The sequence below is a fragment of the Poecilia reticulata genome, linkage group LG3 (assembly GCF_000633615.1).
Source record: "Poecilia reticulata strain Guanapo linkage group LG3, Guppy_female_1.0+MT, whole genome shotgun sequence".
NCBI classification, from domain to species: Eukaryota; Metazoa; Chordata; class Actinopteri; order Cyprinodontiformes; family Poeciliidae; genus Poecilia; species Poecilia reticulata.
In genome coordinates, this window is record NC_024333.1 from 755,917 (window position 1) to 780,423 (window position 24,507).

General features: G+C 40.2%; 2 protein-coding genes across 2 annotated transcripts in view; both read left to right on the forward strand.

The window, feature by feature from the left end:
- Positions 1-1,581: 1,581 nt before the first annotated feature.
- Positions 1,582-5,936, forward strand: selenos (selenoprotein S). The gene is made up of 6 exons (XM_008404952.2): positions 1,582-1,955; positions 2,150-2,281; positions 3,459-3,565; positions 3,636-3,722; positions 3,875-3,947; positions 4,674-5,936. Exons 1-6 carry the CDS (start codon positions 1,865-1,867, stop codon positions 4,748-4,750), a joined length of 567 nt encoding a protein of 188 aa, XP_008403174.1. The 5' UTR covers positions 1,582-1,864; the 3' UTR covers positions 4,751-5,936.
- Positions 5,937-7,413: 1,477 nt separating this feature from the next.
- Positions 7,414-24,507, forward strand: part of chsy1 (chondroitin sulfate synthase 1) — a 36,518-nt gene continuing 19,424 nt past the window's right edge. Inside the window, exons 1-2 of the mRNA XM_008404950.2 lie at positions 7,414-8,340; positions 13,573-14,068. Of these exons, the coding sequence (XP_008403172.1) occupies positions 8,030-8,340; positions 13,573-14,068 (807 nt within the window). The 5' untranslated portion in view covers positions 7,414-8,029. The remainder of the gene's footprint in view (positions 8,341-13,572; positions 14,069-24,507) is intronic.

Below are 24,507 nucleotides of genomic sequence, written 5' to 3' on the forward strand. Positions count from 1 at the left end.
GATGGATGGATGGATGGATGGATGGATGGATGGATGGATGGATGGATGGATGGATGGATGGATGGATGGATGGATGGATGGATGGATGGATGGATATCTCCAATTACATTCTGACTAGTCGAAATGACGTCAGATTTACCATTGACTTGTATGGAGACTTCAATTCAAGATATCTAAAATGAATTACTGACTATCTGAAATACACATTTCAGATATTATTAAATTATGACTAGTCATAAAGTAAATTCAAGATATCTCAATTTTAGTCTTAAATGTATTTTTGGATAGGAGAAATGTAGTTTTGACTAGTGAAAACTAAGTTATAGATATCTTAACAGCAAATAATGACTAGCCAAAACTAAATTAAAGATATCTTGAATTGTAATTTTGACTAGTCAAAATTCCTTTTCAGAAATCTCCAAATCAATTAGAGATATCTTGAATTACACAGCTTTTCTATTTATCTTAAATTGACATTCCGACTAGTCAGAATGACATTAGTGATATCTTGAATTAGTATTCTGTCTACTCAAAATGTCCCTGACCTACGTAGCAATTTGAAAGTTTAATAAAACAATAAAAAATAGAAAATACGGAAAAAGATGTTTGAAAATGCGCCACTTTCATGTTGAAAATGCTTTGACAATAACAGATTTAGCGTTTCAACGCTGTTTTTAAGTGCATTCGGTTCGTCGGAAATGAATAAACAGGAAATTCTTTGCAGTCTTATAGTTTATGAAGTTTTGCTATCTTCGCATTTCCAACATTGTTGTCGAGCTCTTTCTAATTTGTGACATTTACTGACAATTTTGTGCAGGAAAAAATAAAATTCTGTAGGCAACTGTTTGAACACCACAAAGGGGCTTCCACGTCATCTAACGGATATGTGTCCCGTCAAATGACAGATCCAGTGACGCTATTTGAGATATCTTTAAAGAATTTTGACTAGTCAAAATGTAATTCAAGATGTCTTGAATTATTAATCTTACTAGTCAGAATGTAAATACAGATATTTTAAATTACCATTCCGGATAGTCAAAATGCAGTTTTGTCTAGTCAAAATGCATTTTTAGATATCTGGAATGTAATTGCGGATAGTCAGACGAAACCGAATTTATGTTAAAACGGCTTGCCATAAGAACACAGGAACCTTCCGCTTCCAGTTTGTAATTTCAGCATAACAGCATTTGTTCCCTCTAACAAAATAGGATTAAAAATTTGTCCACTTTTTTTTTTTAAAATCATCTCTGCTAAATCGAAACTGGTTTGTGGTATCATTTGAAGGGTTTGATAAACTTATAAAGATGAATAAAGGAAATCTACCAGGACGGGCTTTCATTGTATCTGATTCTTAGAACAATACAGAAACTAGCTATTTTTGTTTTAGTATGAATTATATTAGACGGATCTGTGAAATTGCTAGTGGATGTCATAAACATTAATTAAATCAAGATATATTTGTGTTTGTATCAAAAATACAAGTGTGAATCTTGTTCTGTGCATTTATAAGTCGCGTTCCGTGTATTTGTGAAGAATGAGACTGTTATAGCTCCCAAAACAAGCAGTCTCTGTTTTCAACTTCAGCCAAGCGTCATCATTGAGCCTCCGCGTCAGGTGGCGGCGCCAGTACAGAAGTAACTGTCCAGATGAAGAAGAGATTGCTGCGAAAACAAACACGTCACCGTGAATGTCCTGGATTGAGAGAGTAGATAGTTTTTGGTTTTGTGTCAGTTAGTTGGGATTCCGCTAAGATGGAGCTGATATAAGGACGTTTGCACCGCAGCAGGAAGCTTAAAACAGACTCTCTGTGTGATTTGTGCCTTTAACAACACGGTGTGTGTTTGCGTGTGTGTGGGTGGGTAAAATGGATGATGATGTGGAAATATTAGACGTCGACGATGGCAACTCTCAGGTTCCTCTGAAGAACCAGGACTTGAGTCAGCTGAGCTTCACAGGTAACTAGCAACAACACTTCCGGTCTCGGCTTCATGACGTGTAAAGTATGAAACTGGCTAAGAAGGGCTGTTTAACAGTGTTGAGTCTTTCTACTTGAAACACACGTCAGGAAATTGGACAGTAATAAGTTGAGTGGATTGTTGTTGGGAAGCACACGGCATAGTTGAAACACTTCCTCCCTGTCCCCCGGCAGTTGGGGAGTTCCTGTCCCTGTACGGGTGGTACCTGCTGGCTGTCACCGTCACAGTGCTGCTGCTCATTCAGCATCTGAGGAAGAGGAGGACCGGCCAGAGCCGTCAGGACTCCGTTCCACACAGCCTGCAAGGTCAGTATCAGCTCCGTAACAACGTTCAAGTGGAGACATTTTTCTAAAAGCATTTCTACTTATAGTTTCTTAGAATTTAACAACAAAAAATAATAATAACGGAGCCATTCTGGCTGTAAGTCACGGTGATCAACTTCAATAATTATGTCACTAATTGCTATAATGTCATATGTCATATGTAATGCTAATTTGCTAATATTTAACACTTTGGATGGGAGTAGCTTGTCAACAAATAAGCTATTTCCCCATGGATCAATAAAGTACATTGTAATTCTTAACATTTTCACAATAAAACCCCATTTTATATTAATATTGAGAATGACTGCAATAGATATTGGCATGCATTGCTAAATGAGCATACAGCACTGGTATTGTTCCTGGCTCTGATTGGTTGTTTCTAGTTCACACTGGGAGCAGAATAGGTCAATTTTTTTTCACAGAACATCTGTCTCATATCATACTGTCATGAAGTAGTGACAGTTTCAACAAATATTAATGCTAAATAAGCATACATGCTCATTTAGCATACATGCTAAAATATAACCAAATATTTGGTTATATTTTGGTTCCATGCAGCATAAATGTTGAGGGAGGACCAGCATGTTCTTGTTAAATGCTCTCCTGATTTTGTTGAGACGGAAATGAGGAGTTTAATTTTCTTCCTGTAGCTGATGTAATCGGACCTTTAGAACGGCACTGCTCCTGGTGGCAGCATGTAGGAACAATTCCTTATAGTTGCTTTGGTTTTAATGCACAAAGGCAGAAACGTTGAACAACACCTGCTTAATGTCAGTCATAGTTTCTTTTTAGCAACTGTTGTACAAGATATTCCACCTTTAGCTGTTCTCCTCTTTATAGAGTTATGAAAGTATAAAAAGCTAATGTTAGCTGCTTAATTAGACAGGCAATTGCTCCTGCCTTACTGACTCTAGCTTTAGAACAAAATGTTATGTGCTACAGCTTTGAATTTCACTCAAGATTACTTCAATTTCTCACAACTAAAAATACTTTTAAAGCTAAATTTGGCCAACTTTCAGCCAGCTGGCCATCAGTGCACAGCAACGGCTGGAGGGGCCGGGGGAAATACAACATTATTGTGACTCCTTTATCTGGCATGTCAGTGAAAAATATGAAGGGAATTTGTTGCAAACATGATTTTCCTTGTTTATTCCGGAAGATGCATCTCTAGTGACAAAGAGACAGGAGGCCATGGAGGCAGCTCGGCTGAGGATGCAGAAGGAGCTGGATGCCAAAGCTGTTGCCTTTAAGGAGAAGCAGAGAGAGGTGCAGTGGGGGCTGCATGGTGGGCCACCTGAACCAGGGTAGACTTATACTCACGGTGTTTTATCAACAGCAAGAAGAAGAGAAGAGAAGGCAGAAGATTGAGGAATGGGAGAGCATGAAGCAGGGGAAGAGCTCCAAAGGACACAAGCTATCTGGGGTGAGCTAACCTTGTCTCGACTCAGGACAGAATATTAGGCTGAGGTCAGGAACCTGGGTTTCTGCTGTGAGAGAACAAGTGAGCAGTAAATGTTGGAATAAACCAGCTGCATTCATGTTGCTTTAGTTTCACTGTGTGTGTGATTCCTGCAGAACACAGAGGAGGCGAGTGCAGCAGCAGCTGGGCTCAAACCAAAGATGGATAAGAAGCCACTGCGCTCCAGCGGTAAGAACCTCACCACCTGCAGCCTTCATCATCAGACTGTGTGTGCTGCAGCAGAACCACAACATGCATTATTAGGTTTAGAATATGTAAGCAAATGGTGTTTAATCGGCACTGGAACTGCCAAGGATTACATTGATGCAGTATTTTTTGTTTGTGTGTGTGAAGCAGTTTCTTCCCAAACAGGAAGGAAAATGATCCATGGTAATAAAATTAATTAACAAATCATAATTTAAAAGTGGGCCCCCTTTACTCATATATCCTCAAAACAAGTTAGCTCAATTAATTAAATGCAGTCAGAAGGCAGCTAATAGTAAACCATTAAATTTATTGTCAGTATGAATCCAGATGTTCTGGTTCTCTGACCTCAGAGAACAGCCAACACCATGGAGACCAAGAAACCCAGCAGCAGGTCAGGGAGGAGGTTCTGGTTCGGTTTAAAGCTGGGTTAGGTTCTACAGAAACATCCCAAGCTTTAACGTCTCCCAGAGCTCAAACATATTGAGTCGTGAGGGTCCATCTGAACCCGGTCCAGAATCCATGCCTGAATCCGACTGAGTCGCTAGACTTTGGTGTCTAGAAGCACTAAGTGTGTAGAGACGGAAGCTGCAGCTGAAGTGTAGTGAATGTTGGTTCTACTCAGCCTGATTGCTGGATAAAAATACACATTTCACTTCTGTATCTGTAAAATAAACTCAGAATAAAAAATTTTTTGTCTCTGTGTTTCAGACTACAATCCCCTGATGGGACAAGGAGGCTCCTGTAGCTGGCGGCCAGGGAGGAGGGGACCCTCCGCGGGCGGATGAGGTTAAAGGGTGGAGGTGCTCTGACCGCCTCCAGACTAACTTGCACCCTAACTGCTGGGACCAAGCTGACAATGAAACAGAGCTCCTGCTTCCAGATCACTGCTTAAACATCAATACTGGTGAAGTTGGTACACCCATTTAAAAAATCACACAAGAGACTGTTGAGAAACATAATCATTAACATGATTTCACTGCACAATCTAACAAAACTACAAATATTTTTGTCTTGCAGTAAAAATGTTCCAATTACAATTCCTTCTTCCTTTGGGTCCAAATTTTTTAACATAGTACATAAGCTTTACAGCTGCTGTATATAACTTTTATAAAAAATATGTTTTTACAAATTTGCTAAAACTATCAGTGTTGTGTAGTTTGTAACAGATTATTTATGTAAAGCTTGATCTCCTTCACCTCCTCCGTGAGCTGTTATTACCATCTGAAGAAATGCATCACTCCAAACGAAAGACAACCAATTGGAGTCCAGAGGAGGGTCTCAGTGCTGTCAGTCATCCTTCATGTACTTGCTGCTAAATGTGCTTGTAATTACTGTTATAGGAAAACCCTTTATGTGTCGTCATCTGTGATCATGCTATCTGGCATGAGCATTTACAACATGCTATGCTAGCTGCAGCATAGCAGAAAGGAAGGAGAGGAAAAAGAGGGTGAGCAGCACCACACAAAATTGTGATTGACAGCACTAATATTGTTCCTGGCTCTGATTGGTTGTTACTAGCTCACACTGGGAGCAGAATAGGTCAATTTCTTTTCACAGAACATCTGTCTCATATCATACTGTCATGAAGTAGTGACAGTTTCAACAAATATTAAAACATATTTTTTGTAAAAATTGCATACTGCAGCTTTAATTATTTCAGAAGGAACATTATAAAAGTGTATTTTAATGGGTGTACTACACTTTTCCTTTCCTCAGTAGCTCTTTTGTTAAGATGACAGCAGATCATGGACTCAGTTCTTGGTGTCATTGGAAGCTTGACATGAAGCCGTTCCTTGAAATGGACTCTAACCAGAAGGTCTGGCTGATCTGTCCCAGTCAGGGTGCTTTTTCATGGTAGTTGTGTATTTCTGAAAGATTTGAGGAAAAGTCATAGCAGCAGTTGTGTCTAGTACATATTTATATTCTGTCTGACTGTGTGATTCTAAACAAATTAAAGTGTAAGAAACCTTGTGTCTGTTTCTCTGCCCAACTCCATTCATTGAGCTGGGAGAGCTGGGTTTGACCAGCAGGTAAACTGTTCATCTTTATATTAACTAACATGGGGAATTGTATTTATTTTGAATGCTGATGTTAAGGTTGTGTATTTTTATTCCATTTGTTTTAGAATGGCCCAGTCAAAGTCATGTATAAAAAAAATGCATAGCTTTCTTAGCTTTCCCCCTGCATGTTGGCAGAGTGACCAATTTGGTACAGTACAGCATCCCCCAAAAGATGAGATGCTTTTGAACCATTTCTAATAATATTTCGGAGCACTCAAGGTCACCTCACAAAAATGAAGATATTGAAAATAAACAAAAGACAATTTAGAGTAAAATGATGTGGGAAAAAAAAGTGAAAATGCTTCTTTGAACAGTCTCGTTTTCGTGAGGGTAAATCGGCATACCACTGAGGCCTAATCCACAGAATGAAGGAATCCTGTGGAACCAGGCCAATGTGACACTGTTATTTAGGCACATCATGTACAAGTTGTACAAAGGAAACGCTTCCTATCCATGTAAAGGAATGTACCTTTTCATGTATCCACTCAGGTCTTCCCAGGAAAATCTGGACAGCTCTGCAAGAGGTTGTTTGTAAATGACTAATTCAGTTTAGCTTCAAATATATATTGGTGTTATTACTGCTGCCATGTCTAAATAGAAACACTCTACCAATAGTTGGCAGTGGCACAAATCTTGTGCTTTTAACAGAGTTCTTAATTTCAGTTTTCTTGGTAATAATTCATCCTGTTTATAGATTTTGTTCAAAGTGACCAGGCGAATACTTTTTATTACAAATAACTTTATTGACTAAAGGGGTTTACTTTATATAGAACAAAAACACTGTCTTTTTTTTGCCCCAAACTTCTTTTGAGTCACATCAGCACAGGTGAAACTCTTCCTAACCAGAAGACCGATTATGATGAAACGGGCAAATGTGCTAGAAGTGTTTGTCTGTTTCACAATATAAATATAAAATATGGTTAAAATTTAATATTGAGGTTTGGAACTGTGGCCCCAAATTTGAACCACATTTAAAACTTGTGGTGAGTTTTTAAGAAGCAGAAGGAAAATCAGAAGCAGGAATGGGTCACAGTCAGGGTTTGATGCAAATGTTAGTTTCCACAAAGAGCTGTAGGGGTTAAGAACTTTTCAAACAAAGTTAAATAATTAAGAACATCTTAAATATTTTTATTTTTATTCTCTGTTATCATTGAGACATGGACTATTATCTAAAAATACAGAAGATGCGAAACAAGATTGTTTCAGTTCCCTCAATGCAAAACCAAAGCGCGATTCACATTAATTTAGTCGCTAGGTGGCGCACGAGATAAGCTGTGCTACTCTTTATTCTTTTTAGCTTTATGTCCTGACTTAAACGACAACGTAAAAATAACCTAAGAAACATTTTAATAAAAGGGTTGGCACTAAATATTAAAGCGGTAATTTTCAGTCGCAGCTGGAGCCCGCAGCAGCATATTAACCACAGATTTAAGCAACCCTGTGGGGTTCTGCTCACATTTTAATAATCATCGACACAGTTAAAACCCCACATTAGATGTACTGCACATAACTCTGGTGGTTAAGAAAGGATTTCCGGTAAAACGTGGTACGCTGCGTCGGAACATTTCTACGGAAACGCACTTGGGTCAAACCAGTGTTAAACCCTTCGAGATCAGCGATCTGGATTGTCAGACATTCCAGCTACCGTGCGGGGGACAAACCTGACAGGATCCGCGCTGCAATGCAAGCCGCTACATTCGTCGCTCGGCAGTGATTCCCCTGCGGTGGACGGTGGAGGGCTGCTGGCTGGTTGGGGCGGGCAGCGGCGGGGCTCGGAGCTTCAGGTAGCGGCTTCGAGGAGTCTGCTGAGATGCTACGTGGGCATCTGGAAGAAAAGCGCTTTTCTGCTCCTAGACTGTGTGTGTGAGCCACTGGAACCCCACCGAGCCACTTTTAGCTGCCGTCTTTTACTGCCTGGGTTTCATTTCCTAGACATTTTTCTTCGAGAACCGCTGTTTTAGAACCAGACAGCATTTTCCGACGAGCTGGTTAAGTTTTGGGGGAATGGCAGGTCGAAGCCGAAGAGCATGGTTTAGTGTTCTGCTGGGACTGGTGGTCGGCTTCACGCTGGCTTCCAGGCTCATCTTACCCAAGGCGACCGAGCTGAAAAGAGCCGGGCAGAAGCGCAAAGCCAACCCCGCCGCCTGCGGGCTCCACGGGGGGCTCAGGAACGAACACGGAGGAGTTCTGTGGGCATCGCAGGCGGACGGCTCCCCCACGACGGTGAAGCCGCATTCCAGCTCCAAGAATTTCCTATTCGTGGGTGTGATGACGGCTCAGAAATACCTGAACAGCCGGGCCGTGGCAGCACACAGGTACGGAGAGGGCTGATGAGCCAGCACTCTGGCTGGCTGACGGGCTTAAACAGAGGATGAGGATGATACAGATGCTGGTCATCCTTATTCTTAAACTTACATGGAATATTTCAACTTTTTCCAAACAGGAGCGACCCTAGATTGCAGGGACCCCAAACCATTAGACTTAGTGGACCACCCTTCTGGTTGGAGACACCATTTAAAGCACCATCATATTTGCTGTATTTTAGTTATTTAGTTTGGTCATTTGTCATCAAAAAGAATAAATCCAAGCATTGAAATCAAACTCAAAAGTTGTTAAACCAGCAATTTTTCAACAGAATCCAAACACTTACAAAATAAAGAAAATCAAAATTATTATTATGATTATTATTATTTATAATTTGTAAAGCAGTGGTCTCGCACTCCAGTCCTCCAGGGTCGGTGTCTGGAACTCTGTCTGCTTCAGCACACCTGGGTCCAATATCAGCTCATTAGCAGAGCTCTGTAGCGCCTGACTGCATGCTGGTGAGGCAGTTTCACCATTTAATTCCTGTGTGTTGGACAAGAGACACTTCTAAAAGTTGTATTCTGGCGCTCCAGCAAAGCAGTTTGAGATCATTCAACTAGTCTAGAGTCTCCATCTGACAGCGAGGTTCATGACTGCTGAGGCACTGACTCCTCCTGTCTGGAGTTGGATGTTCAAATGTGTAGTCCAAAATAGATGCTAATATATCTTGATTTTAATCAAATTAAATAAGAACTTTATGCTTTAATCAATTCCGTACTGTTACTCTTAATATGGAACACTTCCTGTTGTTTAATTGGTCATCCAAGAAGCTACTAATCCTGAAGTCTTCCAGCTGATTTCATGAGTTGTTACTGGACCACAATGCTTTGTTTTCTTAATCATTTGTATTCCCCTTTTTACATAATGTAAATTAGATGGGATTGTTTTGTATTTGTTAATTCAAACTCCTGATTCTATGTAACATACTGAGCTACAGGCGTTTCGACACAATGACTTCATGTCATATTGCAACATGAACTCAACATTTTTGCTGTTGCATAATTTGCATATGGTTTCTGGTGCAATTTCAACTCTCAGTTGTCAGTGGCTGATTGGCAGCATGTGTTTACTGGCTTGTACTAGAATAAAGCAACTGATAAACTCCACAGCATCACTGTAGAAAAGAATGTGAAAGGACTGGATGATCTCAGCTCACAGAGTTCTCAGCAACATCTTCAAAAGCAAGTGGCACTGTTTATTTGCTAAAAACTAGTTTTATTGTCGAGGTTTAATATTTAGCTTTTTGAAACAAAGGTGCACAGATGGCTGAACAGATGAGGGGGATGATTAAATAAGATGGGTAATAATAAAATGGAACCACCATTTACAGGCTTGGAGGACATTTCAAATCATTCAAGGGTTATTTATAGAGATGTGCCGATCAGGTTTTTTCCTGCCGATTCCGATCACCCATGAGGGCCGATCACGGCCGATCACAGATACCAATCACATAATTATTTTTTTTAATCATAAGCACTACCGGTTACATTATGTGGAAAAAGGAACCATGAATTCATCTTAATTTAGACAAAAACTTGTTTTTAATAACTTTTTCCAAGAAAAAAAACAAAACGGGCATTGTGCAAATTGTCCTGCTATCGGTAATACTATCTTTAACAGACTGAAAACATATGAAGGCTGTAAAGAGGCTAAATAATGCAAAAAGTCGAAATAAAACCTCTCAACGTTGCCAAAAAAATTCAAGTATAAAACTTAACATTCAAAGGCAGGATCCATTACAATAAACAATCCTGAGTTACTGAATGAAACTTTCCTGATAGCATGGCAGCTAGCTGATTACTGCTAGTTCTGATTGGCTGTTTCTGACTGAGCAGAATAATTATGCAGAACAGGGAGGATATCGATTATTTTTTCAGAGATTATCTGTCTCATGTTAGGACAGAGAAGGTTTTAATATGTATGTAAAATGTATTTTTTAAGTTAGATGATGCAGCTTTAAACAGAGGTTCGGTGTGAGAGTCACTACCAGGTGGAGCAGAAGCGGCGCTCTGTCTGTGAAATATTACTACCTGTAGCGCGTAGCAGCGGTTCAACAGCGAGAGCAGAACCAGCGTCTTACATCGCAGCTCGAAGACTTAAATAATTTTGCGGGTTATTTGTTTGGCTTTCTGACCGTCATGCTAATCCGGGTGAGTGTTTGTAGTTGTGCGGTGCTTTACCTGCTATCTGATCCTCCATATGTCTTTTTTACTGAAGTGAGCCTCGATGTAGCCAAACGCCGTCAAGTATGGCATTGTTATTTTATGGCATATTAGATGCCATAAAGTTTGCGGAAACACGCAAACTTTGTGGAAACGCACAAAGTTTGCGTGTTTCCGCCGCAACATGCAAACTTCCCCATTCATTCAGTGCGTTATAGTTCCACACGACATGTCTTAGGATTTGTTGCTGCGCGTTTGCGCAGTGTGAAGGAAAGAGACCAGCTGTACAGGCAGGCTGAGAAATAAGACGCAGGTGATCAGTTTGTGTGATCGGCAACAGTTAACCATCGTTTCCAGATTTGTGTTGAACAGTCCAAGTCTTTTGGTAAATCCTGCCTAGAACAGGCACAGGTTGGTAGTTTTGTTAGGACTCCTGCAAGGTAACAAATTGTGACACAACGGTTTAGAGGTTTTTGAAACCAGCTGTTTTGCAAACACCAGCAGGACATTTACTTATTCCCATCAACGGGGTGTTTATTTTATTTTATTTTTCCTGCTCTTGGACTGTTTCTAGAAGCAGGAGATGCCAAAATGGAAGTACAGAAAAATGCAAAAAGTGATTTTTGCATAATAGTGGCCCTTTAAGGCCTTAACTGTTTTTCCAATGTCTTCTTGCACAACACATTAAGGCCCAGAACACATCCACTCACTCTCTCTACCAGCTCACATGCTGGGCTCCATTTAAACTCAAATGTTGGAATTTCAAAGATCTGAGTTGGAAATTCTTCCTGAAAATGGGATGATATTAATAAACACTGGAATAAACACTGGCTGGAAGTTGACAAGAAAGCAACAATGAGCTTAGATCCAAGTCAGTAACCAAATTATATTAAATAATTCTGTTGATTCTGCTGATCAATCAATTAATCAGATAAAAAAAATTGGCACATTCTGCAGCTTTTTCATTTAACAAACTTGCGCCTTTTTAATACATGGTTATAAATACATTAAAAGATGAAAATAGACAAATTTAGATCATTTTTTAAATAAAGCAAAGCTTTAATTTCCTAAAAAGCAGAAATGGCATTCCTTTAGTGAACATCATCATTTGTAGCAAAGGAAGCATCTTCAGCTAAAAACATCCTTCTAAATTCAACATCAGGCCTTGCTAGTGGACTGAACACATAGTGTGGCTGATCTGCTGAGTGTTTTTTCAATTAACAGATTAATAATTGGATAGCAAAATGTGTTATATTTAGAATATGAACCAGGAGAAGCTGAAACTGCAACTTGAGGTGTTCTGTTCTGAGTGAAACATATTTTTCAAATTAAATACAAAGTTATATATTTTGTACAGTTTTGGTTTGCTCTGAGCGTGCTGTTCTTTTAGCAAACAGCCCTTTATTGAGTCTGTGTGCACAAGTTAATGATTAATCAATTTACTAAATACTAAATTAGTTGATGATTATTTCAATAACTGACTCATCGAGGTTAATAGTTTCAGCCCTACTCAGATCCACAGTTAAAGCGTTTACTTGAACTTCTAATGGTTTGTAGTGTGTGTAATGAAACACATCTGTTATGACCTCGTTTATTGTTTGTTACGTGTCTTTATTAGAAGTGAACTGAATTCCCACTCATTGTTCAGTTGGCATGTTTAATGCTGTGAGGTTATCATTTCTGGGGTCGGTGGACCATGGAAGCCCTCATTGGTAAAATGTGAATGAGGATGAGTCTTCTTTGCTTTTCTCCTTTGTGTTGTTGGCGCCACCTTCTGGTGGGAGTTTGATCTCTGCCATTCAGGCGGATTTGAGTTTTCTGTGCTACAGAATCACCAGACCTGGACTGATCCACTGTTGTGGACAAACCAGAGTTGTAGAAAGTGAAGAGTGTGAGCTACAGTTTGTCTCACAGGAACAAGAGCAGTTCCTGATTCCAGCTTCTGAAGTCTATCTGATATGTGAATGCCTGCAGCACCTGGCTGCTTGATAAAGAATTAATAGGCTAATTAAAGTTTGATAAAAAGGAGGCCAGTTGGTCACCACATCTCAACACCCCGAGGAGAACTGAATGAACCTGCTGATGCTGCTGGTGGAATGTGGATAGTATCAGCCTGTAGGTGAACTCCTTCTCTCCTGAAGAGGCAAGACTTTAGAACAGGGGTCTCCAGCTCCAGTCTTCAGGGGCTTGTCCTGCTAATTTTAGACCACACTTTAAAAAGCCTTGGTTTAGGGCATTCTAAGTGACCTGAAATAGGAGGAAATTGGAGTGATTGAGTTTGAAGTTATTATCTTTGGCCATCAGAGGGACGATCCAGAGTTATCGCAAAGTGGATCAGCAAGTTCTGCGCTTGACAATCTAGAGTTAAACTAGTTTCCACAGTTGAAACTAGAGATCAGGCCTGAAATCTGACCTGAGCATTCAGAGCCACATAAATATTGTTACAAAATCAGCCTTCTATCACCTGAAGAATATTTCCAGGATTAAAGGACTAATGTCCCAGCAAGGTCTAGAGAAACTCATTGATGCGTTTATCTTTAGTCACATTGATTACTGAAACGATGTCTTCATACGTCTGCCTAAAAAAATCACTAAATCCAGAAAGACTGAGTACATCACCCAGTTCTACAGTCCTTCACTGAGAGAATAGATTTTAAAATACTGCTGTTGGTTTATAAATCACTTAACGGTTTAGCACTATAATACAATAAAGATCTGTTGTTGTTGTGTCAACATTCCAGATCTTTCAGGTCTTCTGGTTCTGGTCAGGTCTGTTTTGATGAATGATGTTTTTATGATGTAAACACTTTGAATTGCCTTGTTGCTGAAATGTGCTATGCAACTGAACTTGAAGGTTATACGTAACCATTGAAGTTTACGTATAGCCTTCATTTGATACGTAAACTTCAAGTTTTAGCCATTTAGTCTCTGTCACCCCCACATGAAGTCAAACATCTTAATGTTAGCTCTTGCTCTCTGAGCTCTGTCTCACTTTGTGTCTGTGTTTTATCTTGTTTCCAGAACTTGGGCCCAGACCATCCCAGGTAGGGTGGAGTTCTTCTCCAGCGAGGGCTCTGACACATCTATCCCCATCCCGATTGTGGCTTTGAGGAATGTGGATGATTCCTACCCACCTCAGAAGAAGTCCTTCATGATGCTAAAGTACATGCACGACCACTACCTGGACAAGTACGAGTGGTTCATGAGGGCCGACGACGATGTGTACATCAAGAGCGAGCGGCTGGAGAGCTTTCTGCGGAGCCTCAACAGCAGTGAGGCCATCTTTCTGGGCCAGACTGGGATGGGAGCCCGGGATGAGCTCGGAAAGCTGGCTCTGGAACCTGGAGAGAACTTCTGCATGGGAGGTCCGGGTGTCATCATGAGCCGTGAGGTTTTGAGGAGGATGGTGCCACACATCCGTGAATGCTTGCAGGAGATGTACACCACCCATGAGGATGTGGAGGTGGGCCGGTGTGTGAGGAGGTTCGCCAAAGTCCAGTGTGTTTGGTCCTATGAGGTAGGAATACTTTTACCTCCATCCAGTAGAGTTTTTTCTATAGAGCTTTTCACTCACCTTTTGCTTTTGAACGATTCATCTGTTAGTCCAGATCAGCCCTACGCTGTGATGAAAGGTTTGAGCTTTTCACATGATGATGTTAGGATCGTGTAGCTGCAGATTCATCCTTTGCTACAAATTCATCCTTTTCTTATCAAGCGTTCAAAGAAAGGAATTCTTTACTGTATTTCAGGCAATAAAATGTTGCTTTTGTTAGTTAAAAATGGGATTCAATTATTTGTTTATTTACATCTTTCAATGCATTTCTAATGTTGCAGAAATAAACCTAAGTGGTAAAATGAAAAATCTGCTGAATTTGCCCAAATTTTATCTAAGTAATCATCAGAATAATGGATTACTAATATAATTGTTCATCTTTCTCATAGACCTGGGTTGGTTTGGGGAACTTTTTTTACTTGAATGAAATCATCATTTTAAGACATAACCTGGCTTCTCTTTGTCTGAAATTAGAATTGAATTGATCTTAAACATTTAGGAGTGATGATGGTAAAAGTGAAAGGGGTGAATACTTCTTCCTAAGGCTGTAACTCTGTCCTGGAGGATCTGGAGGTTTTGTATTTCAGATGTTGAACCTTTTTAACTCAACTACTTATCCCTCACTGTTCACTCTCTCCATCCTTATCTTCTAAACTAATATTTACAGTTGTTCATTTCCAGAGAAGTAGTTTAGTTTGTAAAAAAGTATTAATGGCCCGACATATGAGCTAATGACTGGGGAACAGAGCTGCAGTGTGTGAGTGATGACTGCTCTCCAGGAAAAACTCAGTTTCTGCCATACTGCAGCGCCACCGCTTAGCCCCCGCTGCTTTCACGTCGTTAACAATATTTACCATTTTGTTTCCATGGAGATAATGCTGACATTACAACACAGAGTCTTGGAGCTTTGCCATCAGTACTCAGTTGAGGCTCACCACACGTCATCCGCCTGACGTCAGAGATCGTTGTGAAAACTTGATTCCCTGCTGAACATCACCAGAGCATCCAGAGAGGAAGTTCACACCAGTGGCTGGGAACGCTCTGCTGGGAACCAATCAAAACCTTTCACCCACACTTTTTGGCTAATGCTGCAGGATGCATCTTTTATACACAATATGTGTTTTTGTGTTGTTGTTTTTTTTACATATTTGTTTAAATTGCTATTTCGTCATAAAACAAATCATTTGTAAAAAAAAAATCCAGTTCTTCTGCCTCCTCCCAGTTCTCCTACTGCAGTCTGCAGAAATACACCACTCGCTCAGAAACAACCAATCAGAGGCAGGAGGTGGGGCTTAGCGATCATCCACCACTTTTTTCTCTGCTAAGCTACAGTTTTACCACAACACAGCCAGGCTAGTTAGCATAGCCACCGACACGGCGGATAAAGTCATCCACCCACACACTGATGAGCGATGCCTCAACACGCTCTTGTCTGTGGGTTCATCCTGCTGACATCCTCCCTGGCTCTCCTCACCTGCGTCTCCATGGGAGACTGAAGTCTCAGCTTTCATTTCTCATATTGATGATAAATTTTCTCATGAACTGAGTCTAGAAATCCTGACTAACGTTTTCTGCTGTACCTCTTTGTTAAGCACCCAGGCACTTTGTAATTACTGTCATGAATGACAGGAGTGGGCTGCAGGTCAGATTGTTGGCTATAGTTACCCCAAAAGAGAAATTAAATGTCACAATCATGTCATACATGTATCTTCAAAGAGTCGTGAATGGTGATGCTGTGGGCTGGAGGTTCCAGTACCAGTCAGTGTAGCAGTGAATCTGAAGAGAGCTCTCACCGAAGCCTATGAAGAAAAGTGTAACTGTAGAGAGAGACTTTTCTGGCAGGAAGAGAGGAGCTCCTCATCCGTCTGCTCGCTCTGCCGTTTATCAGTGACATCCTCCTCTCCTCTCTGGTTTTCACATGCTTGACTAAAGTAGATTTTCTTAGGTTTTTTGTTACAAATATAATGAAGGGAAGATGCAGTTTAATTTCTACATTTTTTTTAGCATACACTACTAGGGCTGCAGCTAACGATCATTTTAGTAAACAATTATTCTGAAGATTAATTGGTTAAAGAAAAATTAGCAGTTTCTGCAAATTTTTTATTTAGCCGCATTTATAGAGTGTTAGAAATGCATTTTAAAATGCAAATAAACATTTACTTCCTAGAAGTCACTAACAAGCATTTCTTTAATGAACTCTTGATCATTTGTAGCAAAGCATCTGCAGCTGAACAATCCTAACGCCAACATGAAAAGCTCAGGCTGCTGAACTGAACTGAGAGGGGATAATCTGGTGACTATCTTGATGTTAAACAGTTAATATTGGAATAGGTGGTCAGTAAGACTTTATTTTTTTACAGAATCTGAACCAGATGAAGCTAAGCTGCCATTTGAATTCTGTGCAGAACATATTTACAGACATTGAAGATTCTTTTCATATTAAATGCAAGATGTAAATATTTTTGTACAGTTTTGGCTTAATTGCCTCGATGTGTTGATCTTTCAGCAAATTACCTTTTTTTTTAGTTAGCTCACTGTAGTTGGCGATTAATCGATTATTAAATAAATTAATAAAGTTAAATTAATCAAATTAATTGACTTAAAGTTCCATGCTCGTTTTTTGTATGTGAATTGTAGCCTCACTCTGCTCTGCCTGCAGCACATCATTTAGATGGCATCTATGATCAAATATCAGGATATGAGTTATTAAAGGTCTGAATTATTGAGATAGAAGGTTTTAGAGTTCAGCATCATTTCTTCCCACCGGTGTGGGAGGATCAAGGTTAGACCGACGGCTCTCTCCACATTCCTGCTGGGAGAGCTCATTTGTATCAGGAAATCTCCAGCTGTTGTCGGGGAATCAGTGACTGAAGCATCCACAGCAGATCATCTGGACATCCTTCTCATCGTCTCCAGTGTTCATGGGTGGAAATGACTTTAGGGATTTCAGCAGGCGATGCAGGAACCGTTTCCACCCAAAATGTTGAAGGCCGGTGTGTGTTTGCTTCCCTAAAATCCCAACTGGTGACAGTTTCTGTGATTGTCGGAGAACAGCTGTGCTCAGTTCGCTGCGGCTGGGAAAACATGCTGTCATGGCCGCTGAATCTGGGGTGGCTTTGGCCTTCCTGGAAAGGAAGGCCAAAGCCTGAAGGTTGAGCAGCAGTGGAGGTTGTAGAGGCCTTTCAAAGAGCTCAGTATGTGGTCAGCCTCGGCTATTTTCAGACATCCTGTGGCCACCACGTCCAAAACCCGTCTCCTGTCACTTACGGCTGTGAAATGGCTCGCCAATGAATGTTTCTGCTCACAGTTCAAAAATAAACAGAAAGTGGAGGCGAGAGTGGTGAATTAGTGGGAATTATAGCTCTGCAGCATAAAGAACAGACAGCTTGTGCCTCTGCTAGCAGGTCACTTGGATACAGAATGTGCAGAATGCTCATTTTTTCCTCCTTCTTGGCTTGAACTGGAAAAGGAAATGTTGGTTTGCTTCCTGACTCTGTCTGTGATGATTCAGCAGAGAGACCTGAGGGCTAGAAGCAGCATCTGATACATGCACATCAATACTTTGGGATATCATTGAAAAAGTACCCATGTAATATACAAACTTATAAAGTTTCTATACTAAACAGATCCAGGACACAGGGCTATATATGTCAAGATTTTACTTCTGTTCATATAGGATGCCTTCACACTAGTGTATCTGGACTTGGTCTGGGATCCTTTGACATGATTTACTGAATCAAAGCTTCTCTTTTAAAATCGTTGGATACACCAGTCTATAGCCAGAACCATCTTGTTTTATCAGTGACCTTTGTTGTCACCCTCCTTGTTGAGGATGTCTGTGATCGTCCACTGGAGAACTGTAGGCCATCGCAGTCAGCTGACTTCTCCATTAGTGGTGCAGGCCATAAATGAGTCAAACGTTTCTCTACCAACTATCATTTTTATTGGCTCTCGATGATCATGGCACACATGACATTAACAGTGCTTTAACCGTGTGGCCTCCACACTCTTTGCAGTTTAATATCCAGAAGGGTGGGGGGGTTAACAATAGCCTTTTATTTTAAGGAGCACTGAAAGAGCGCCAGCTCCAATCTGCAGTTCTAACTCAGTTAATGGGAATCACAAGGCTGCATTGCTGAGTCAACGTCCTAATCCTGAAGTCTCCTCAGTGGCGTGCAGAGTAGCCGGAGCAGCCAGAGTAGCTGGGCCTTTCAGAGCTCTCTAAGCTTTCCTGCGCCTGGCAGCCACTCTCTGGTCATTTGCATTCTCTTTTAGCTCCTCTGATTCTGCGCAGTCCACCACTGAGAAACTGCTTTTTGAATAATTCTGTTAAATGGTCTATTTTATTAGAAGTGTGATTTTGAATGCTGGTTTGAAATGGACCAGTGTGCTGTGTGCTACCCTGTGTGGAAACTGCCACAAAACAGACTGCTTCAGAGCAGCTGTTTAATTCAGCTAGATGTTTCAGGTAGAAACGGAGTGTTTCTGGATTCCTCAACAACTATTTGCAGCTAAAAATGCTTTGACTTCACCATTTGATTTGCTGGAGGGTAACCACGGGGACAGCAGTGACTGGAAGTATTGTTACTTTCAGGTGATGTGCAATAAACGGTCAGAGGAATGACTCAGTGTTCAGCAGATCAGTCCGGGGGCTCCTGGACCTGCTGCTTGCCTACATTTGGTAATAGTGGTAGGAAATGTGTTAGCAGCTATGTGGTGTAAGGAGACAGCAAGAGAACATTTGATGAACCATAACCTTTCAGGGTCTAACATGAAGAATTACGGTACCTGAGCCCAGTCTTTAGAAACCAGCCTGACCAAAGGATTACTCCTGCTAACCTGTCTCTGACGTCAGCAGTCAGGGTTTGTGCTCTGCTCAGGGGTGTCTGCGTGAGGCAGCAGCAGAAATAGGATGACTTGCATGTCAAATTCCTACTGCCTCCAGTCGGCATGTTGAGTCTGGATACAAACATGTGGACGACCCTGAGTGTACCATGTGGAGGTACCACAGTCATGCTGAGCCTGTGTGTTTTCCATGTCATTAACTCCCAGTAGGCCTGTTATGGTGACAAATTTTACTGAGCAATAAATTATCCCAGAAGTTATTGCGATAAATTACAATATTTTCAATCAATATAATGGTAACAGTATAATAATGTAAGAACACAATCTCAAAGATCAAGAGACTTTAAATCCTAACAAACATTTAACACTGGAACTGGAAGACATTTTAAATATCCAAAATAAATGAAACAGAAACAACAAATAAAATGAAAACTGAATCTCTGGAAACAATCGTCCTGCAAAAAAAGGGCTATATGAGACCGAAGCACCAGACTGAAGACTTTGTCATCTGGTTTTGGTAGAAAGAGAGAGAGAAAAAGAGAACAATAAATAATGGAAATTATTAAAATTATTTATATTATCATGTGACTTATTGAGTTAATGCTTATTGTGACAGTGCTAACTCCAGACATGTTCCACTGCTGGTGCTCATCTAGGGCTGGACAATAAAAAGATAATTTCTATTGTGATAAATCAATATCAATAGAAAATAAAATGTTGATCATTTCACTGAAATTCGATCCAGAACTGCACAGCATTCTGGGTCTGGATTGAATTGAGCTGTTTTCATAAAATGCCTAAAAATTATGTATATATTGTATATGGTTAAACTGAACTGAATCTTCTTACTAAAGGTGTACAATGTGTTTCTAATCAGTAATGTAATCATATCAGACTGTTTCTCTATGATTTGTATGTGGGATACGAAAAGTAGTGAGGTCCTCAGGTGGCGCCATTCTCTGTGCACTATAATGACGCTCATCACAGTCAGTCACAGCACTGATTCTAAGCCTTCACTATCCAATTAAAGGAGATTAGAGTCTAAGAGACTTACAATGACCATACAGGTTGTCACCATGTGTTTCCTCTTTATAGATGAACCCCTGAGGAGCAGTCATTGATTTATTTGAATACTTCTTATGTCTGCTAAATAATTTGTTCATTCTGGTGGATTAAAACTCTGATATCCTAGCACAGAATTCAGGGGTTCAGTCAAGTTGAACATCTTAACCCAACTACTTTTTTGTAGGACTACATGTTCTCATGTTGGGAGGAATCCTCTGGTCATCAGAAGAAGGCATTTGTTTCCTACCACGTCTACAGCTGCTCTTTTAAGGGAAATATCTAGTACACCTAACAGCCACCCAATTCAGGTGTACTTTATTGATCCTAAAGGAAAATTAAATGTCATAAAACATCATCCAAATATGTTCAGAGTCATTGTGGGTGGCAGGAAAGATCTCATGTCTAATTACTGTCATGTTAACAGATCTTCAGCTTGGCAGCAGAGATGATGTTCCACAATATTATGTCCTGGATATAATATTGTTGTTGGCGGCTCGGCTAATCCATGTCTTTTGCTTTGCTGCTGCTATGTAAATCTGTCTGATTGTATGGTTAGAAGGCGGGGCAGAGAGAGTCTGGGAAATGATCCTTGGTCGTTACGATAAATGGAAGAGATGTTTTGAACTTCCTTCATCTCTTTTTGTATTCACGAAGCCTCCATTCCACCTCCTCGGATTTGGGGTCATAGTTCGGGTATGATTTGAGCTGCCCCTGGTAGTAAAAGCAATACCCTGTTGCCATGGTTATATATCATAACAACTGGCCGAAAGTAACAAAGTAGCACCAAAAAACCTTTTAGCTACGCAGCACCCAGAACCAGAGAGAATCACTGAGAGTAGTGCTGTTCTAAAAATCATCATCATCATCCAGTGTCCTTATGATCTGAGATGTGATGATCAGCAGAATCGGATGCAGTCAGTCACTTACTGACGTTGCAACTCAACAACTTTACCTTTAAAGCTCTGAATACATTAGGACATCCAGTCTGTATAAGAAACTAGACAGAGCTCTGCTTCATGCCTGTTTGGTTCTACAACCAGCTTCACGTTCTGAAAGCTCACATAGCCAATGATCTCAGTGGATTCACTTGTATAATGTGACTCTGGTGCATAATAGGGGTTGGTGGTTGATTTACTGTGGACGCTTGACCTTTAAGAGGTTTGAGGCTGATGTCCAACCACACTCACCAGGACCTTCCACACTAAACACATTGGTATTATTAATGGCATGAAAAGCAAAGAATGTTGTTACGGTCGTTTCATTACACACGTGTTGTAAATGTAGTTTAAATCTAGAAAGTGAAGTGTAAAGTTTTCATACCATCAGAATCTCATAGCTGTCCTTGGCTGATAGAGATTACATAACTAGTTTTTTCACTTTGTGGGGCTTAATAACTGCAACTAAAATCTATGCCATTTATTTTTTCATGGACATAATTTCATATTGAGGTTCTTAGAAGTAGATTAAAATAAAACCTACATGGCTCCAATCTTCCATAAAATGGAATCTATTTCAGCTGAAGGGCCTGAAGCTCTTACACTTAAGAGACATGGATGCAGCTGAGTGAGGAACCGTACATTATTCATATGCAGATGGAATAACATCTTCGTACATTTAAATCTTTTCTTGTTGTCATTCTGTCCTGGTAGTCAAGTTTTGAAATCCCAATATAAAGACCTGCTTCTCAGTCCAGCTCATTAGTCTTGTCAGAAGGTGTGCAGTGGCACTTTGAACAGCTTTCATTCCTCTGAGCTGAGGATTTATTGAGTCCAGCATACAGAGTTTAGTAATCCAAGCAAGATGCAGTTAAAACATGAGTTACTTTATGAAAGCCCTTTGGTGAAACAATCTGCTAAAAAAAGTTATGTGACGTTCACAAATGATCCCATTCTTTTGAATGGCTCTTTACCCTGAACAATAGTCTGTTGGTGGGAATTGTTTGTTTTTTACAGCTTTGCTCGCTTATAATGCACTGCAACAGACATTTTTATTAAATTTAAAATTATATTTGTGAATAAATGTAATACAAGAAAAGAGTGGAGGTAAAGGCACACAGAGTACATGCTCATTGCTCATAGTTTGCTTTCATCACGTGTCATGGCAAAGTGTGCAGCACAGTGTGTGACCTGGCTGTGACGCTGATGCATGTCTCCTCATGAAGCAGGAGAGAGGAGAAGTCATGGTGTGGTTAATGTTTAGAGTTAAGTGTTGTTTAATCCGTTGTATTGTTATATATAATAGTGCAGATGAGGATTTTCTTGGTCAGTAACAAATGTTTTCATTTTTATCAAAAAACTGCACCGCCCTGTGTAGGTATTATTTCTAGGTAAAAGGAAGTCTGTGTTGCAAAAGCCTGTCCAGTTGCTCTGTCACCATAACTGTCAGTAGAAAAAAACTCAACTGTCAGGAGCCACAAACATGAAGCTGAGTGGTTTAAAAATGTGTCCCTGAATTTATGCACAGGCTTTAATTTTGTAGGAAAATAGAAAGTAGCTCTTGAGTTGTTTTAAATAGATAGAGTTGATTAATAAGAATTGGTAGGAAAAGTGATTCACTCCACTGGGCTTAAAAAGCATTAAACAGTACTGGGGCAGTTGGTAACAAGAAAATGTTGCCCTAAGTAAGAAATTGATTTTAGTGATTTTTATCCACTGGGACACAATAAAACATTCATCTGCATTGGAGCTTCCTTTTGGTGCTATAGTAAAGGGGTGTTTCAACGTTTTCTATTTCTAAATCTAAAATACCTTGAAGTATAAGATTGTACTGTTTAAAGCATCTTTAAAATCCAGTTGGATTGGTGCATCGTGGTGGCAGCATGTTGGTGTGGCTCTGTTGTGTTGCTTCTGGTTTGTTCTTTTTGTAGACTTTTGAGCAGGAAGAGGAAGTTCCAACCAACTCTTCCATCCATCATGATGATCAAGGATCATACCTTCTACTCCAACATCTCTCTGCCCGGCTTTTTAACCATTCAGGCAGACAGAGGTTTATAGGACTCTAAATCTCTTGGTTGCTCTGCTAACCCAGAGAGACATTTGGTGTCACCCAAGACACCAACAGTGTGTCCTCAGGGATATCGTCTCTGCTGCCAATAACCTAACAAGTCAGCATGTCATGACAATCATAAGACTGTCATACAGGAAGAGGCTTCAGTCAGAAGTTTCATTACAAGACTGACTGCCAGTAGAGACCTTTCCTGCCCACAGCATCACCATCCACAATAACTCTTTGAAGATGATCTGAATAAAAATATTTAATTATTTTATATTATTATTGTCACCTAAATATCTTGAATCATCTTGTCTCATGATCTGAATACGTGTTGCCACCCGCTCTGTGCTTTTTTTCGGTGATAAACACACCAAAGAATGCAGAACGGGGAAACATGTTTTTCTCTGGATCAGCCTCCTGACAAACGGCTCCTCTGTTTCCTCTTCCACACCTGAAGCCCCCGGCTTAGAACGAAAGCAAGGACCTTCTAATGGTTCTTGTGGAGCTCGCTCTGAAACAGTTGCTCAAATAAAAATGGCTAAATAAAATCAAAGCTTGAGTTTTGTTGATGGCCACCTACTGACATCCTTCTACACAAACTCTGCTGCGAGAAAAATGCAAAACATCCAAAGCCTTTCATATGATCAATTTATAAAGAATATTGTTTTTTTATCATTTACATCTGAATATTGTTCTGAAACTAAATGTATAATATTCTTTATGTTCCACAAAAACTGCAGCAAATATTACAATTAGTTTGGCTTAATTTTTTATTCTTTCAGTGCTTTCATCTTTAAGGGACAGTTATAAGGGGCGTCACAGCTGTCTTTGGGTTTTCTGTATAAATGTCCATAACAGAGTTGAGTGACAGAAGCATAATGATCCTGTATGTCCAGAAACCCTCCTTGGCCTCTGTGTGTCCTCACTTCTTAAATATGAGCGAGAAGCTGAACGCGCAGGATGAACAGGATGAAGAAGGAATCCTTTGTGTCTGGTAGAGAGTGCTGAGTGTGGATTTGGGCTGTAGAAAGCAGCCTTTGTTAGAGAGCCTTAGCAGGTTCCACCGTCGTGTTGGGCTCATGTTGCTGAGCAGAGACTAGAGGAGACATAGCAGTCACTAAGGTTTACTTTATACTTGCTGGTGATCACGGAATCCCAAAAATGCAGACACCAAGTAAATTGTTTGCCGTGTGACATCTCTTCCTGTGCAGTCATCAGCCATAAGCTGCACTTCAAAAACATTCTGTACTATGGAAAAAGTCAACAAGTCAACCTCTGTGGAGGAAACGTGTCATCTCAATAAAATTGAGGCAACTGTAGCACTTCCTCCTTCTCATGATCCAATCTGATTGGCTCAGGGGGAATTAGCTTGCAGGCTCACTCTTCATATTGTCACAGAGTGGTATGCTAAAGTATATTGGATATGCTCAATATCAAATATATTGTGTGCGTGTGTGTGTGTGTGTGTGTGTGTGTATATATATTATATATATATATATATA

What these genes read in the sequence shown, in the direction of transcription:
- selenos (XM_008404952.2), top strand. Translation starts at nt 1,865, where the DNA reads ATGGATGATGATGTGGAAATATTAGACGTCGACGATGGCAACTCTCAG. An exon ending in GAGTCAGCTGAGCTTCACAG is followed by an intron (nt 1,956 to 2,149) that starts GTAACTAGCAAC and finishes GTCCCCCGGCAG; the next exon opens with TTGGGGAGTTCCTGTCCCTG. An exon ending in GAAGCCACTGCGCTCCAGCG is followed by an intron (nt 3,948 to 4,673) that starts GTAAGAACCTCA and finishes TCTGTGTTTCAG; the next exon opens with ACTACAATCCCCTGATGGGA.